This window comes from Chelonia mydas, chromosome 22, assembly GCF_015237465.2.
Source record: "Chelonia mydas isolate rCheMyd1 chromosome 22, rCheMyd1.pri.v2, whole genome shotgun sequence".
NCBI lineage: Eukaryota > Metazoa > Chordata > Testudines > Cheloniidae > Chelonia > Chelonia mydas.
The window spans coordinates 436,310-455,420 of NC_051262.2; the positions used below are offsets into that span (position 1 = coordinate 436,310).

A 19,111-nucleotide genomic window follows, 5' to 3' on the forward strand; every position below is an offset into this window, starting at 1 on the left:
CTCGCTTTCCCCCAGTGTTCTGGTGAGATACGGACCAAAACTGATCCCTTCCTCTCTCCTCTGAGGAAGGGTTTGGGGAAAATCAGCTCCTGATAGGTTTGATCTCTCCCACACACATTTTGGTTTGTTCATCCCCTTCTCCATTCCTTTCTCTGAGATTTCCTTTCTTTCTGACACAGGGAGTGACCTATATCTGGATTCTCTCTGTCTCCCATCAGGTGATGGGATGGTGAGTGAAAATGAGGCGGAGAAAGCCCAGCAGGAAGATGCTGAGGAAGAAGAACCACATGGAATGTTATCAGGAAGATCCAAAGGGAATGTTTCCAGGAGTTGTGCACTCCCAGAAAAAGCAAAAGCATGTGAGACTGAGCAGAGGCCAGAGGAAAACTTCAGTAGCCGCTCAGACCTTATTACACGTGAGAGAATCAACTTGGAAGAGACACGCTACACATGCCATAAGTGTGGGAAAAGCTTCAATAGGAGCTCAACCCTTCTCACACATTGGAGAACCCACACTGGAGAGAAACCCTACACGTGCTCTGAGTGCGGGAAAAGCTTCAATCGGAGCTCTGCCCTTATCACACATCAGAGAATCCACACCGGTGAGAAACCTTATGGATGCTCTGAGTGTGGGAAATGCTTCAGTCAGAGGCCACACCTTACTGCACATCGGACAATCCACACAGGTGAGAAACCTTATGAATGCTCTGAGTGTGGGAAACACTTCATTGATAGTTCAACCCTCATCTCACATCAGCGAATCCACACAGGAGAGATGCCCTACACATGTTCTGAGTGTGGGAAAAGCTTTAATCAGCACTCACACCTTATCACACATTGGAGAACCCACACTGGAGAGAGACCCTACACGTGCTCTGAGTGCGGGAAAAGCTTCAATCAGAGCTCAAACCTTATCAAACATAGGAGAATCCACACGGGTGAGAAACCTCATGGATGCTCTGAGTGTGGGAAACGCTTCATTCATAGTTCAGCCCTCATCTCACATCAGAGAATCCACACAGGTGAGAAACCTCATGGATGCTCTGAGTGTGGGAAACGCTTCAGTGATAGATCAGCCCTCATCTCACATCAGCGAATCCACACAGGAGAGACGCCCTACACATGCTCCGAGTGTGGGAAAAGTTTTAGTCGACACTCAGCCCTTATCACACATCGTAGAATCCACACAGGAGAGAAACTCTACACATGCTCTGAGTGTGGGAAAAGCTTCAATCGGAGCTCAAACCTTATCACACATAGGAGAATCCACACAGGTGAAAAACCTTATGGATGCTCTGAGTGTGGGAAACGCTTCATTCATAGTTCAGCTCTCATCTCACATCAGCGAATCCATACAGGAGAGATGCCCTACACATGCGCAGAGTGCGGGAAAAGCTTCAATCAGAGCTCTGCCCTGATCACACATCAGAGAATCCACACAGGAGAAACGCCCTACACATGCTCTGAGTGTGGGAAAAGCTTCAATCAGAGCTCAAACCTTATCACACATAGGAGAATCCACACTGGTGAAAAACCTTATGGATGCTCTGAGTGTGGGAAACGCTTCATCGATAATTCAACCCTCATCTCACATCAGCGGATTCACACAGGAGAGAGGCCCTACACATGCGCTGAGTGCGGAAAAAGCTTCAATCAGAGCTCAAACCTTATCAAACATCAGAGAATCCACACAGGAGAGATGCCCTTCACATGCTCTGAGTGTGGGAAAAGCTTTAGTCAGCACTCACAACTTATCACACATTGTAGAATCCACACAGGAGAGAAACCCTATACATGCTCTGAGTGCGGGAAACGCTTCAGTTATAGCTCAGCCCTTACCACACATCAGAGAATCCACACGGGTGAAAAACCTTATGGATGCTCTGAGTGTGGGAAACGCTTCATTCATAGTTCAGCCCTCATCTCACATCAGCGAATCCACACAGGAGAGAAGCCCTACACATGCTCTGAGTGCGGGAAAAGCTTCAATCAGAACTCTACCCTGGTCACACATCAGAGAATCCACACAGGAGAGACGCCCTACGCATGCTCTGAGTGTGGAAAAAGCTTTAATCAGAGTTCAAACCTTATTAAACATCAGAGAATCCACATGAGAGAGACGCCCTACGGATTATCTGAGCATGGGAAAACCTTCAATCGGAGCTCAAGCCTTATTAGACATCAGAAAATCCACATGGGGGAGAGACCCTACCCATGCTCTGAGTGCGGGAAAAGCTTCAGTTATAGCTCAAAGCTTATCACACATCAGAGAATCCACAGTGGAGAGAGACCCTACACATGCTCTGAGTGTGGGAAAACCTTCAATCAGAGCTCAAGCCTTATTAGACATCAGAAAATCCACATGAGAGAGAATTGTAATAAATGTCTTGACTAGGGCTGGCCAAAGACTTTTTTTTTTTTTTTTTTTGAATCACATTTGCTAATTCCCACATAGTGATCTTTGCACCATCTTCACCATGGTCTCTCAGCTCCCTGAGATGAGTTCCCTGCTTCTGCCTTTGCAGCTTACCCTTCTTTGGGGTCAGTCCTGTGATCTTTTCTATCAATTCCTTTCCTTTCGAGTCATAGGAGTGTGTGTCCTTCCAGCCAGGAATGTTCATCAGCTCCAGGTGCGAGAGAGGTTTGATCCCAACAGGCTACACTGAGGCAAAAACTACCTGTGCCTTACATCCACTAGGACTGTACATGGCATTGGCTGCTCAAGGTAGTGATCTTGTTGTAAAAAGACAATTAAACTTGTAGTGCAGATGCAGCCCATGTGCAGTGGTTGGCATTAGCTTTCCCCTTGACCTGACCGAAACTCCATCACTTTTCCTAGTCTGAACAAACCCTGAGCACCATTGTTATACTGTTCCCCCATTTCAAAGCAATTGTTAGTCATCAAGTTCCCCTTTCGGGAACAAATGGTTTCGTTCCCAGTTGCTCTGATGTTGCTTCAGATTGTTCTGGAGAGCAGATATTTTTACTACCATTTCCTCACTTAGAATATATTGAACTATAACAAAGAGCTGAAACAGGGCAGGGATGGGGGGAAATGTCATTTCACCCTCTGTAACAATAAAAGAAGATAGGCTAAGTCAGAGAGATTCCCTTATTCCCTATCAGCGTTCCAGTCCCCCTATTGTTCAATTGGTTAGGTCAGTATTTTTTCTAAAGGGCCAGGAAGAGTATTTTCTAGTAAATGACTTGTAACTAAGCAAAATACCCATGCATTTGGCTCCCAAAGCAGTTGTGGCCCAGGCCCTGCAGGAGGTCGCTCCTGAAGAGATCTCCTTCCTAATCACATGCATGTTGCCTATTATTTGGGAAATGCAATCCCTGTCTAGGTAGAGATGGGACAAATGGAAGTGACATTTCTGTTCAGCTCACCCCTGGGAGATGCTGCAAATGTGTACAAAATGAAATCCGTGTTGAATGTGATATAGCTGCAGAAAGATACCTTTTTTTAATAGATACCTGACATTTGGTGTCTTACAAGGATTCTAAGGCACTCCTGAATTTGGTCCCTAATTTAAATCTGTGCCACCAGATTAAAGAAATAAAAGGGCATATTTGGGGGAGTTATACATCACTATCGCTACTGATACGTTGTGGGGTTAGTGAAGAATTCTATTCCAGAGAAGTGTAAAATTACTCTAAGTAAAGTCAAAGATTTGACAAGAACTCGGGTAGAAATTGCAGGTACTAGTGGTTGATTGTTCACCCCTAAGATGGACACTATGGTGACCTGTGGCCCAGGTAAACTATTTTTAGAACACTGCTCCCTAGTTAAGTGGCATTAATGACACTCCTAAAGGATGCCATGATTAAATTGGGTACAACTGTCTTTTACCATTTAGATCCAAAGTTTCATGAAGCACAGATAGAATCATAGAAGATTAGGGTTGGAAGATACCTCAAGACGTCATCTAGTCCAACCCCCTGCTCAAAGCATGACCAACACCAACTAAATCATCCCAACCAGGGCTTTGTCAAGCCGGGCCTTAAAAACCTTTAAGGATGGAGATTCCACCACCTCCCTAGGTAACCCATTCCAGTGCTTCACCAACCTCCTAGTGAAATAGTGTTTCCTAATATCCAACCTAGACCTCCCCCACTTCAACTTGAGACTACTGTTCCTTGTTCTGTCATCCGCCACCACTGAGAACAGCCGAACTCCATCCTCTTTAGAACCCCACTTCAGGTAGTTGAAGGCTGCTGTCGAATCCCCCCTCACTCTTCTGCAGACTAAACAAGCCCAGTTCCCTCAGCCTCCTCGTAAGTCATGTGCCCTAGCTCCCTGATCATTTTTGTTGCCCTCTGCTGGACTCTCTCAAATTTGTCCACATCCTTTCTGTAGTGGGGGGCCCAAAACTGGATGCATTACTCCAGGTGTGGCTTCACCAGTGCCAAATAGAGGGGAATAAACAATTCCCTAGATCTGCTGGCAATGCTCCTACTAATGCAGAGTTCAGAGTGGGGAGGGAACCCTGACATGGTGGCAGTGATGGGATCATTTTGAACCAGAAGCGCAGACCTCAGGATTTTAAAAGGACACTTTTTTTTTAAGCTGACAGCAGCTTGAGGTTTGTTTTTTTTTCTTTGCCTGAGGATAGAGTAGTTAAGCTATAGCAAAGGAATTCACAAGCTGTTCCCCTCCTCCCCCCACAGCTCTCAGGCTAGGCTAGGCTAAGGCAGGAAAGTTAGCAAAGATGACAGAAAGTGAGGTCCAGAAGAAACTGGAATTAGCCAGAAGAAGCTGAAGAGAAACAGAAGGAATATGAAAGACAAATGGACTTACAGCGCTTGGAGGTGGAGGAGAGGAAAGAGGCAAAACACTTGGAGACGGAGTTAGAGCTGAAGCTCTTACAGCTGGAAAGGGCTAAGCTGGGTCTACCAGATAACCCTAACAGTCCTTCTCCAGGTACCTCTCCCCATTCCCAAAATTTCCCCACCTACAAGGTAGGCAATGATACAGAGGCCTTTTTAGAAAATTTTGAAAGTGCCTGCCTTGGATACAGCATCTCAACAGACCAGTATATGGTGGAGCTGAGGCTGCAGCTCAGTGGACGCTTAGCTGAAATGCCTAAAGAACACATGAACAACTAAGAACTTTTTTTAAAAAAGGACAGAATTAGAATGGAGCTAACACCCAAGCATGCCCGTCGGCAGTTCAGAGCCCTAAGATGGAAACCAGACATAGCATTTTCCCGACACGCCTACCCCATTGTAAAAAATCGGGATGCCTGGATATCAGGAGCAAGTGCTAAATCTCTGGAAGATCTGCAGGTGGGAAGAAGGTTATCCCATGGAGGGACACTGGAGCCCAGGTGTCAGCTATCCACCACTCCTTAGTGGACCCCAAATTTATCGACCCAGAGGCCCAAGTGATGATTCAACCCTTCAAGTCAAACTCTTTAAACTAGTCTATAGCCAAGTTGCTTGTCCAGTACAAGGGCTGGTCAGGAATGTGGACTTTTGCAGTCTATCACGATTATCCCATTCCCATGCTGCTGGAGGAAGATTTGGCCAACGATGTGAAGCGGGCCAAGGGGGTGGGAATGGTCACCCGCAGCCAGGCTAAGCAAACCTCCACACCTATCCCTGTTCCTGAGCCTTCTACAAGGGCCCCGTCTATGTTCCCAGAGACCCAAACTGAGGAGGTAGAACTGGATCTCATGCCAACGACTGCAATAGCAGTAGTAAATCCAGTCCCAGAGACCCAAACAGAATGAATAGGCGAAGCAACCAGCACCAGAATCCAGCACTTGCAACCCCGTCTACAGCTCCAACACCAGAGGGCACCATCGAGCCTGCCCTGGCAGCAGCAGCTAAACCTGTGCAAGAGGCTCAGCCAGAGGCTGAAACACAACATAGTGCACGAGCAGAGAACAGTTAACAGTCAACGGAAACATCCCCATCCCCTGCATCGTGTCCAGAGGGACCAAGCCCGAGTCCACAATCCAGTGAGGAACTGATGTCTCCACCATCAAGGGAACAGTTCCAGGCCGAACAGGAAGCAGATGAAAGCCTCCAGGGAGTTTGGACGGAGGCACGGAGCAACCCACTGCCTTTCAGCTCTTCTAATCGATCCTGGTTTGTTGTAGAAAGAGGACTTTTATACAAGGAAACTTGTTCTGGTGGGCACCAGCAGGACTGGCATCCTCAGAGACAGTTGGTAGTTCCAACTAATTACAGGGTAAAGCTCTTGAGCTTAGCCCACAATCATCCTTGTGGCCATGCTGGGGTAAGCAAGACCAAAGACCATTTGGGGAAGTCATTCCACTGGGAGGGAGTGGGCAAGGACATTTCTGTCTATGTCCAGTCTTGTGAAGTGTGCCAAAAAGTGGGGAAACCCCAAGTCCAGATCAAAGCCCCTCTCCAGCCACTTCCCATCATTGAAGTCCCATTTCAGTGAGTAGCTGTGGATATTCTGGGTCTTTTCCCTAAAAAGACACCCAGAGGAAAGCAGTACATACTGATTTTCATGGATTTTGCCACCCGATGGCCGGAAGCAGTAGCTCTAAGCTACACCAGGGCTAAAAGTGTGTGCCAGACATTAACAGACATGTTTGCCAGGGTAGGTTGGCCATCCAACATCCTTATGGATTCGGGAACTAATTTCCTGGCAGGGACCATGAAAAACCTTTGGGAAGCTCATGGGGTGAACTACTTGGTTGCCACCCCTTAGCACCATCAAACAAATGGCCTGTTGGAGAAGTTTAATGGGACTTCAGGGGCCATGATACCTAAATACGTAACTGAGCGCTCCAGTGATTGGGACCTAGTGTTGCAGTAGTTGCTCTTTGCCTACATGGCTGTACCACATCCCAGTTTGGGGTTTTCACCATTTGAACTTGTGTATGGCCGTGAGGTTAAGAGGCCATTACAGTTGGTGAAGTACCAATGGGAGGGGTTTACACCTTCTCCAGGAACTAACATTCTGGACTTTGTAACCAACCTACAAAACACCCTCCGAACCTCTCTAGCCCTTGCTAAAGAAAACCTACAGGATGCTCAAAAAGAGCAAAAAGCCTGGTATGATAAACATGCCAGAGAGCGTTCCTTCAAAGTAGGGGACCAGGTCATGGTCTTAAAGGCGCTCCAGGCCCATAAAATGGAAGCATCGTGGGAAGGGCCATTCATGGTCCAGGAGCGCCTTGGAGCTGTTAATTATCTCATAGCATTCCCCACTTCCAACCGAAAGCCTAAGGTGTATCATATTAATTCTCTAAAGCCCTTTTATTCCAGAGAATTAAAGGTTTGTCAGTTTACAGCCCAGGGAGGAGATGACATTGAGTGGCCTGAAGGTGTCTACTACGAAGGAAAAAATGCTGGTGGTGTGGAAGAGGTGAACCTCTCCATGACCCTCAGACGTATGCAGCGACAGTACTAGCTGTGCACTAGCTTTGTGCCGATGTTCTCAGCCACCCCAGGAGTGACCAAATGGGCGTACCACTCCATTGACACAGGTAATGCTCGCCCAATTAAATCCCAACCTTACCAGGTAGCTCCTAATCATTTACCAGGTAGCTCCTCAAGCCAAAACTGCTATAGAATGGGAGATCCAGGACATGCTACAGATGGGTGTAATCCACCCCTCTGAAAGTGCCTGGGCATCTCCAGTGGTTCTGGTTCCCAAATCAGATGGGGAAATACGCTTTTGCATGGACTACCATAAGCTAAATGCTGTAACTCGCCCAAACGACTATCGAATGCCACACAACAGATGAGCTGTTGGAGAAACTGGGACTTGCCTAGTTCATCTCTACCTTAGACTTAACCAAGGGGTACTGGCAAGTACCGCTGGATGAATCCACCAAGGAAAAGTCAGCCTTCATCACCAATAAGGGGCTGTATGAATGTAATGTGCTCCCTTTCGGGCTGTGAAATGCACCCACCACCTTCCAGAAGCTTGTAGATGGTCTCCAAGTGGGATTGGGAGAATCTGCAGTCACCTACCTTGACCATGTGGCCATATTTTCTGATTCATGGGCAGAACACCTGGAGCTTCTATAAAAATTCTTCAAGCGCATAAGGGAGGCAGGACTAACCGTTTGGGCTAAAAAGTGTCAAATAGGCCTAAACAGAGTGACATGCCTTGGACACCAGGTGGGTCAAGGAACTATCAACCCCCTACAGGCCAAAGTGGATGCTATCGAAAAGTGGCCTGTCCCAAAGTTAAAGAAACCGGTCCAATCCTTCTTAGGCTTGGCCGGTTATTACACTTAATCCTTCTTAGGCTTGGCCGGTTATTATTATTTGTACCGCAATACAGCCAAATTGCCGCCCCACTGACAGACCTAACCAAAAAGAAACAGCCAAATGCAGTTCAGTGGAATGAAGAGTGTCAGAAGGCCTTAACCAGCTTGAAGCGACACTCATGTCTGACCCTGTGCTAAGGGCCCCAGACTTTGACAAACCGTTCCTAGTAACCACAGATACGTCCGAGTGTGGTGTGGGAGCAGTTTTAGTGCAGGAAGAACCAGATCAAGAATTCTATACTGTCATATTTCTCAGTAAAAAACTGAGAGGAAAAGCCATTGTTAAATCACCGAAAAGGAATATTATGCCATTGTGTACACTCCGGAACAGCTACGCCACATGTTTGGGGATGGCGTTTCCACCTGCAGACCGACCATGCTGTGCTGAAGTGGCTTCATACTGTCAAGGAAAATAACAAAAAACTTCTTTGGTGGAGTTTAGCTCTCCAAGATTTTGATTCTGAAATACAACACATTTTAGGGGCTTCTAACAAAGTGGCTGATGCACTCTCCTGTGAAAGTTTTTCCCAGAATCATTTACGTCCTTAAAATTTGGAAAATATTGTTAGTTTTATATAATCAGTAGTACGTCTAGAGGGGCATGTGTCTTATTAACTCTGTTTTTCTCCTAGAGCTCCAGGAAGAAATCACAGCCAGCGTGGAACAGGCTGTCCAGCATCATCTATGATTTGGGGGGCATATCATAAACATACAAATAAAGATAGCATAAAACTTTCCTGGGCAGCTGTACTGAATCTTTACCTGTAAGGGGTTAAGAAGCTCAAATAACCTGTTGACACCTGACCAAAAGGACCAATAAGGAAAGGAGACACTTTCAAATCTGGGAGGGGAGATTTTGTTCGTGCTCTGTTTATTCCCTCTTCGGATGGAGAGAGAGACCAGGCTGGTACAACATCTCCTAAAAACATACCTGAACTGAACCATCTAAAATTACAAAAGTTGTAAGGCAAGGAAATGCATTAGATTATCTTTTGTTTTAGCTTGTGAATTTTCCCTATGTTAAGAGGTGGTTTTATTCCTGTTTTGTAACTGTGAAACTGAATCCAGAGGGGAGTCCTCTGTGTTTTAAATATTTTTATTACCCTGTAAAGTTACCTTCCATCCTGATTTTGCAGGTGTGATTCTTTTACTTTTTTCTGTATAATAAAGTTCTTCTTTTAAGAACCTGATTGTCCTTGTCATAAATATAAAGGGAAGGGTAAACCCCTTTAAAATCCCTCCTGGCCAGAGGAAAAATCCTCTCACCTGTAAAGGGTTAAGAAGCTAAAGGTAACCTTGCTGGCACCTGACCAAAATGACCAATGAGGAGACAAGATACTTTCAAAAGCTGGGAGGAGGGAGAAAAACAAAGGGTCTGGGTCTGTCTGTATGATGCTTTTGCCGGGGGCAGAACAGGAATGGAGTCTTAGAACTTAGTAAGTAATCTAGCTAGCTATGTGTTAGATTAAGATTTCTTTAAATGGCTGAGAGAAGAGCTGTGCTGAATAGAATGACTATTCCTGTCTGTGTGTCTTTTTTGTAACTTAAGGTTTTGCCTCGAGGGATTCTCTATGTTTTGAATCTAATTACCCTGTAAGGTATCTACTATCCTGATTTTACAGAGGTGATTCCTTTACTTCTATTAAAAGTCTTCTTGTAAGAAAACTGAATGCTTTTTCATTGTTCTAAGATGCAAGGGTTTGGGTCTGTGGTCACCTATGCAAATTGGTGAGGATTTGAGGGGAAAGACGTGTCCAAACCACGTTTCCCAGTAAACCCAGATAAAGTTTGGTGGTGGCAGTGGAAATCCAAGGGTAAAATAATTTTGTACCTTGGGGAAGTTTTAACCTAAGCTGGTAAAAGTAAGCTTAGGAGGTTTTCATGCAGGTCCCCACATCTGTACCCTAGAGTTCAGAGTGGGGAAGGAACCTTGACAGTCCTAAAAACCAAAAGGTTTGGTCTGTGCTCACTTCATTAACCAATTGGTTCGTATATTATTCTCAAGCCCCAATAGGAAAGGGAAGGTGGTTTGGGGGGATATTTTGGGGAAATAGGGACTCCAAGTGACCCTTTCCTGAACTTTTGTGTAAATCAGTTGGTGGCAGCAATACTGTCCAAGGACAAGGAAGGGAATTTGTGCCTTGGGAAAGTTTTTAACCTAAGCTGCTAGAAATAAGCTTAGGGGGTCTTTCATGCGGGTCTCCACATCTGTACTTCAGAGTGGGGAGGGAACCCTGACAGGTCCTAGACTAACTTTTCCCCAGAGCCATGCTTTCAGCAATGCTGTGGTAGATTTAAGGAATAAACGGAATCCTCGAGCATCAAGAGAGCATCCATTATAGTCTCCTTCTTTGACTATAATGATTTTATAACAGGTCAGATCACGGCAGGCTCTCCTACCCCCAAATGCAAGATAAGGAAAAGGCACAGCCAGACTCCCCCCACCCCAAAATCACATCTTCCAACTAGGATGTTACTATAGGCACAACAGCTGCACAGTTAAAGTCCACTCAGCCACCCCTCCCACTGGGCCACAAGTCACCATCAAAGCAAATGAACTGTCACAGCTGACAGTTCCCATCAGAGCCAGGATATAAAATTCACTGGCGATCGCACATTCCAGCTGGCTATGCTCTCCTGTGCAGCAAGAGTTGGCAGCATTGGTTGTGTACCGGCGGCTGTAACACAGCTGAAGTGCCTGGGCACTAACATACCACGAAGTTATCACAAAACAGGCTGCAGCTGGTCTGATGTTTACTGCTCTGGAATAGGAAGTCAACCCAATCCACTCCCCACTTTCCCCTTGGAGGAAGCTCTGTCAGGTAAGGAACCCAAGGCCAACATGGGCAGCTAACGGTGCCCTGTGCTGTCCCGCTGGGCCAGACTTACCCCACTTCTGGATGATGATCCTGAGCAGCGGGTTGGCAGAGGAGAGCGCCTTGTGGTAGTTGTCATCATTGTTGTGGGTAGCAATGTCCATGTACCCCAACAACACATCCACGCAAGGGATCTGATGGACTGTCTGGATCAGCTGGTAGAACTCCTGGAAGCCGCCCACACTGGAGCGCTTCATGGCAAAGTGGTGGAACTCGGCGTCAAACTGGGGGCAGAGAAGAGGGGTCAGGGCCAGAGAGCTACAGGCCAGCACAGTAGCCAGGGGGTTCAGACTCAGCTTTGCCCTACAATTTGCTTCATGTCCAGTCCATAGGGGATCAGTCGGGCTCTCACCAACCAAGATAGCGAGTGAGGTCAGACTACACATGGCCTACTGGGTCCCCGACACCAACTCCTCCCCCAGGAGCCCTGAGCATCACCCCAGCACCCTCACCTCTCCAGAGGCTCCTTCCCACCCCACACTGACTGCTGCATCAGGGCACCCTCTGGCCCATATGGGGTCCAGAGCCCAAGGATCTGCCAGGATCTAATGTGTGGGCTGAGGAGTCATGCCAGTGAGAAGAGAGGTGCCACTGGGAATGCCAGGTGGCACTGCAGGGCAGAGGGATGCTCCCAGGTGCGAGGAGGCCTGAACAGGGTCGCACACCAAGTTTGCACGGGAAGTACTGCCTCTGCACTTGGCCAGTTCTAGCCACTGTGTTTTCACTATTGCAGGGGGCTATGGAAAGCCCCTTGCCCAGCATTACTTTGCAAGGCAGAGAAAGCAGACCTGGGTCACATATAGCTAGGCTGCCATGCAGGAAGAGACACAAAAGCCTCATCTATGTCCCCTCACTCCCCTGTAAGCCAAGCTTCACAAGACCCGGTAGCCACCGCTCCACTTCCACCACTGGGTTTGCAGAGGCCTCCCTGACCAACTGTAAGCCTGGCACATGCAAACATCAGGGCAAGGCACTCCGGTGCCAGGAGGCAATTCCACGGTCACGTTTCCACAAGGAGCTGCTGCCTACTAGAGTCTCTGAGTGGCAAGGTTAAAATCCATCCAGGGAGACAACTGTCAGGAGAGCCAAGCCCTCAGGTGTGCCCTCTGTCCCACACTTCCTCCAGCGGAACCCCCTACCAGAGGCAACAATAAAGTCTACATGGCAGCCATGAACACTGGGCAAACCTGCACTGCTGTGGCAACGGGGACACTCAGAGCTGTGGCACTCGGCCTGGGCTGGCAGAATAAAGGGTTAATGGGGGGTGGAAGGGAACTTCTCTGCCCAACCGCCTTAGCCGGGCATGGGAGGCTGCATATACAGCCCCTCATCTCTCCTCAAACAACCCAGGCACTTCCTCCAGCAAACTCCCTCGTTACTGCTCCCCTCAGGAAAATCAGTCACCCAACAGAGAGACAAAGAGAAGCTGATCAAAACGGCAGATGCACGACACTGTCCTGCAGCCCCTAGCCAGACTCCAGTGGGCAGAGATGCCAGAGAGGAAGCCAGGTGGGTTCCAGGGTGGCCACAGCCAGGAACCTGCTTTTCTGTCTCCCCCATGCCAGAGAGGCAAAGTTTCTGGCCTGCAGAGTTGATCAACTGGCACAAGTCGGGCAGAGATCTGCCTGTCCCTCTGCCAGCTCCACTGGTGAGGGCCCTTCCTCGCACAGCCCACCGATGTCCCAGGGACTGAAAGTAGAGCTGTCACAGTCTGCAAGATTGCAGCGTGGTTCTGTTGCATAACCTGCCAGCTATTGCGAGGGCTTCGCACCACACAGAGCTACCGAGCTAGCTCCCTGCCTCCTCGGGGGATGGGGACAGACTGAGGGCTATCCAGCCCCTGAACTGAAGGGCGACTTGAGCCCCCCAGGCTGCAGCCCCGTGCATGGAATAACCTGCTTGACCCCACATCCGCCAGAGCAGTGGAGACACGGGCTGAGTTGGCAGTAGCCGAAGCATGCCCATCCTGTCCCGGCTGCAGCCATGGGCCAAGCAGGACCCCCTCCAACAGGGATCTGGTGCCTCCCCCAGGGCCAGAGGCTGAACGCGCTGCCCCCTGGGGCTCTGGGGAAGGGCAGAGATGTGTCAGGTGGCACCGCTGGCAGGTTATTACCTTGCTCTTGACCTCGATGATGGGCTATGGGCTCCATGCCGGGGTGTGATGGTGCTTGGCCATGCTGGACCGAGCTGGGCTCGGCCGGGCCCGGCTGCTCCTCCCGCTGCCTGCCCGCCCTGCACTGGCTGTGGCTCATGCAGCCACTGGGGGTTTTCACCAGCCATGATGTCGTCCCGAGCAGGTTAGGGGCCACCACGGGATTGGCGGAGGCCAGGCCTGGAGGCGGGCTCAGAACGTCCTCTGCACCAGGATGGAAGATTGCTGACAACGTCACCTAGGTAATGGGAGTGGGAGTGGGAGTGCTCCAAGGTGTGGTATCAGAATCTGAGGTGGTGGGGGTGTGACGTTACTGACATCACCTGTGACTGTATAGATGATTGTTGCAGCCACTATTGTATATTTGCAGCAAATATGGTACGAAGGTTGTCATGTGAGGTGTCTATGGAAAGGTTATGATTTGCTGATTATGATTATGCTATCTGTATGTGTACCATTTTTGTAGTTGAAGTTATGAATATTGGCTGTGTAGTTGTATCTTAATATGTTTTGATTCTAAGTAGCCTCAGTGAAGCATTTGGTCAGCTTCTTAAGAAGGGACTATTCCTATGGCTGCTGGGAGATGGGTTTCTGAGTCGCATCCAGCACCCTCTTTGGGCCACCAGCTGAAAGCACCAAAGCCATCATCATTACAGGGGGTCCAGGGGCAGGAGCGTGTCCTGGGGGAAGCCATGGCCCAGGGGGTGCAGAGGCAGGAGCATGCTCTGGAGGGGACCATGCCCCAGGGTGGGCAGGGGCAGGGGACAAAAGGGACCATGCTCCAGGATTGCAGGGGTTAGGGCCAGGTCATGGACAGGAGCAGTGTCGGTATATGGTTTATGGATTAGATGGGGGAATCCCAAGTGGAGAATATCAAATTTATCAGAAAATATCGCATGGTACTCCCTGGGTGCTGCCATGATTAACGATAGTGGAAAACACAGTTACCCAGCTATGTGGTTTGTTACAGAGGGTCCAAAGAATATAATCCTCTGGTCTCCTGGAGCAAATGAACCCTCTTGGGAAAATAGGGCCCCACATTTAGGGTGTGATGTTACCATATGTAACCACAATGGTACTTCCATGGAAGATAATCCCCGAAGGTGTGATTGTTATGTACATATTACATTAGGCGTAAAATCCCCTTTGGGACGCTGGGTGTACGATGAGTTAACCATTTTACAGAATGTAATCCTACAGGTGATATAGATGCCAAGTTGGAAGAATCCAAATTTAAAGTGGCCACAGCCTGGAGTCGAGAATATTCCCCGATGAGCAAATGTATGGGAGCCATTGTGGGAACAGGTGCAGCCAGCACTTTTTAATGTGTCCTTTCACTCTATTACATGGGTGGTACGCCCCAAGGAATGGTGGGTGGACCAAATCCATCCTAATTGTAGTATGTACATAAAAGGATTGAAACAACAGTTCAATGGGTGGGTGAGGGGACACACCTGGAATCGTCGTCGGAAAAGGGGATTGTGGGCAGCGGGGAACACTATGCTGGGTACATGGAATCTGGGGGACGAGTGGGTAACCAAACAATTAGTAAGCCAAAATGTGAAATGTCAACAACAAATTAATGAATTAATGGCACAGCAACTATCAGCAGTTGCCACAGGGTGGAGGACAGCAGTAGAGGTAAACTTGCAGTTAACTCATTGGGAAGGGGACCTGGTGACATGAGTAGGGGATGGCTTCAGAAGACTAACATGGGGAGAAGTGTGCGTAGGTATTCAAAATGCTCAGTTAATAATGTTAGTGGATATTATGAGAGATGCTTGGTCAGAACAATGGCCTTCAGTATTAAATCGGGAGGCTAGCCCATATTTATCCACAATTGCAAAAACATACCCATCTACCTGGAAAATAACATCCCTGACCTGTGGGGACAGTTCTTGTGTAATTGTTACTATGATACCATGAGAAGGAAATGCAAATAAGGTGGTTCCCTTGAACCCTATGGGAGTAACTAGGGAAGGGGGAGCGCGTTGGGAGCCACTAGGAAATAGGTGGGGGGGGTGGAATGGGGTAAATTGGACTGTCATCACATTAAGCAGGTGTATATCCAGAGGAGGAATATGGATGTGCCCCTCTCCTATGATTATGGAGGAGCAGGATCAATAGCCTATTGCAAAGCGGGGAGCATTTAGGGGTAATGTTTATGGGGTACGGTGTATTCTGTTGGGAATGTATGCAATCCTGCAATATAACACTAGGAGGCAAAATCCTTCCAGTGTATGACCAAATTATGAACTTCTATACACTGCCACCTGGACTATGGTGCACCAATGGATCAGTAGACTTAATCGTTGTAAACAATCGAACCAGCACCTACTACCCCATACCATACCAAGTAGTTGAATTGGTTTGGACAATACCAAATTTCACTGTGGATATTCAATGGACACACAATATGGACAAAAGTACACAAAGATTACAAGAGCAACTTGCTGCAAGTGCCAACAGTTGGACACACTTACAATACACACTACAGGATGGCACTGACAAAATTTTAACCCTATCAAAGGAGGAGAAGGAGTGTTTTTGGTGGTGGCCAGGATGTTGGACCATACTGCAGTGGTCAGGACTCTCGGTGTTGCTGTGGATTATCATAGCAGCTGGTGTATTGTTAACTATATGTGTGTTACATTGCATATGGAAACGATCAAGGGGGGCACAACCCCCTAGAGAACAGCCACTAATTATAACCTATAAGTAATGTAGTAAGCCCCCCCGGGTGTACTTGACAACCCGGAACCAACCTTCTCGGGCCCACTATACTGGGAAGTCTGGAACACTAATTGGAATAGGTGTAGTATGCCCGTACGAGAGAAGGTGCAGGGCATGGTACTATACAAGGGGCAGTGGGACAGATGGAGCTTCAAAACCTTCTACTTTGATGCCTGGCCCTATCAGAAAGTGATACCTGGGCAGGAGGATCCCAAAAGAAAAAAAAAGAAAAAAAAGGGGTGGAGTGTTAGGATATAGATATTCAGGCCTGTCTGTAAAGGCCTATGCTCTAAGAATGTAGGTATATGTTTATCATTTAGCTAGTAATAGAGGTATACAAGAAAGAATCTGTGTGAGGGTCTTCTCTCACTGTGACAGTCTGAGGCCCTGTTCTTAGGCCCAGGCCTTTGGCTAAGCAGCAGAGGCAGCCATAAGCTGGGAAGTGACCGGTCACCTCCTCACATTCCAAACTAGTCGATCTGGGGCTGTTAGAAAGGTGATCCGATCTATCACCTCTAGAGAAAGGGAAGAGCCTAGAAGATGTAAAAGGAAATTTAGGTTGATAGTTTTCTGTCTGTTAAGAACTCACTTATCAATAGACACAGCTGGGAAACCCTTATGTCTTTATAGATGTCTTTGTGAAATCCTCACTTCTGTATTGTTTTGTCATTATAGTTCCCACTTTCCTATTGTTTATTGGCATGGTCTCTGTCTGGTTCTGTGATTGTTTCTGTCTGCTGTATAATTAATTTTGCTGGGTGTAAACTAATTAAGGTGTTGGGATATAATTGGTTAGCTAATCATGTTACAATATGTTAGGATTGGTTAGTTAAATTTCAGTAGAATGATTGGTTAAGGTATAGCTAAGAATATTACTATATAAATTAGGGGCAAACAGGAAGTAAGTTGGGATTCAAAAATAAGGAAAAAGGACCTTGAATGTAAGCTTGCTGGAAGTTCACCCCAATAAACATCGAATTGTTTGCACCTTTGGACTTCAGGTATTGTTGCCCTCTGTTCATGCGAGACCAGGGAAGTGGGAGAGTGAAGGAATAAGCTCTCTAACAGCATTTACCAAACTGGCCCTAAGTTCTGTGCCAGGCTCCAGGGCAGCAGGGCAGGCATTCTGCAGCAGCTTGGGGGCATGGAGATATTGGTGAAGTAGTTGGGAGCATGAACAGTGCAGCCAGTCCAGCCGCTCCGGTTAGTTACAGTGATGTTCATCTCTGTTTGTTTCACAAGGCCCCACATGGTTAAGTTTCAATATGCTGTAGAGTTTTTAATGACAACGCAGAAGTGCCTCACATCATATCAGCTAGGGCAGAGATTCTCAAACTTCATTGCACCACAACCCCCTTCTGACAACTAAAATTATTGCACGACCCCAGGATGGGGGAATGTCAAGGTTCCTTCCCCACTCTGAACTCCAGGGTACAGATGTGGGGACCTGCATGAAAACCTCCTAAGCTTACCTTTACCAGCTCAGGTTAAAACTTCCCCAAGGTACAAACTATTTTACACTTTGCCCTTGGGCTTTCGCTACCACCACCAAACGTCTAACACCGGTTACTGGGAAAGAGTTCATTTGGAAATGTCTTTGCCCCCAAAAACCTCCCAAAACTTACCCCCCTTTTCCTGGGGAAGGTTTGATAAAAATCCTCACCAATTTGCATAGGTGACCACAGACCCAAACCCTTGGATCTTAAGAACAATGAAAAAGCATTCAGTTTCTTAAAAGAAGAATTTTAATAGAAGTAAAAAGAATCACCTCTGTAAAATCAGGATGGTAAATATCTTACAGGGTAATTAGATTCAAAACATAGAGAATCCCTCTAGGAAAAACCTTAAGTTACAAAAAGACACAAAAACAAGAATATCCATTCCATTCAGCAAAGCTTATTTTCTCATCCATTTAAAGAAAACAGAATCTAACGCATATCTAGCTAGATTACTTACTAAGTTCTAAGACTCCATTCCTGTTCTGTCCCCGGCAAAAGCATCACACAGACAGACACAGACCCTTTGTTTTTCTCCCTCCTCCCAGCTTTTGAAAGTATCTCGTCTCCTCATTGGTCATTTTGGTCAGGTGCCAGCGAGGTTATCCTAGCTTCTTAACCCTTTACAGGTGAAAGGGTTTTTCCTCTGGCCAGGAGGGATTTTAAAGGTGTTTACCCTTCCCTTTGTATTTATGACAGGGACCAAAGCCTGAGCCCCCAAGGCCCAGGGTGTGTGTGTGAGGCAAAGCCCAAGGCCCACTGCCCCATGGAGGGCCTGGGGGGAGTGGAGAACTGAAGCCCTCAGATGTGGGCTTTGGCCACAGGCCCCAGCTAGTCTATCCCAGCCCTGGTGACCCCTTGACCCACTTTGGGGTCCCGACCTACAGTTTGAGAGTCACTGTGCTAGGGGAAAGCTGGAGGTTTGGGCAGCAGGGGAAGGAACAGTCAAGGCTTATAGCAATCAGGGAAAATGGGGGAGGCAATTTGGGATAAGAAAATTAGCTTGATAGTTCTACTGAAATTATCAATAGTGAAACAGATGTCAGTGCTGACATTTATATTGTCAGCATTAGGCTTCAGAGTCAACACTCCCTTTTCTTGATTGGGGCAGTTCAGGCCCCTCAGAGCTATTGTCCCAGGCTGTCTGCAGACTCAAGAAGCTTCCACTATACTTGGTCACGTTTTCAGAGTTTTTTTTAAAAAACAACCACAAGGGCTAGAAACATAATTTAAAAAAACAGAAAGCAAAGATTCTGGAGCAGAGTTTTCTGGATTCTGTGTAGATTCCATGGCTGAGGAATTGTGGTGCACCTGATATGCTGGAGACTGGGGTCTAGGGGGATGGGAATGAGTGCTCCTCCAGGGAGGTGATTGTTTTGGGGTGACGATGAGGACAGCTGCTTTGTTGAGATGGTATCTGGTGCTTTGAATGGCCTCTCTGCTCCATGGCTCCTCTAACATGATCAGAGAGATCTCCTGACACACGTTCTGAGGGTGACATGACACTTAAATATTCATCTGGCATTGTGGGGCACACTGCTTTGCATGGTAAGGTGATGTGGTGCAGGCAGGGTAGACGGTGTTGTCCAA

General features: G+C 47.4%; 1 protein-coding gene across 10 annotated transcripts in view; it reads left to right on the forward strand.

Moving 5' to 3' along the window:
• LOC102940184 (zinc finger protein 271) overlaps positions 1-9,005 on the forward strand; it is a 44,785-nt gene extending 35,780 nt beyond the window's left edge. For 2 of the 10 annotated variants that reach the window (XM_043534107.1, XM_043534110.1), the window contains 2 exons: positions 180-777; positions 862-9,005. In XM_043534107.1, coding sequence (XP_043390042.1) covers positions 180-777; positions 862-2,395 — 2,132 coding nt within the window. In that variant the 3' untranslated portion in view covers positions 2,396-9,005. Of the gene's footprint in view, positions 1-179 lie in introns of all 10 variants that reach the window. The other 8 variants (XM_037882235.2, XM_037882236.2, XM_043534109.1 and 5 more) reach the window with 7 other exon arrangements.
• Positions 9,006-19,111: the final 10,106 nt, after the last annotated feature.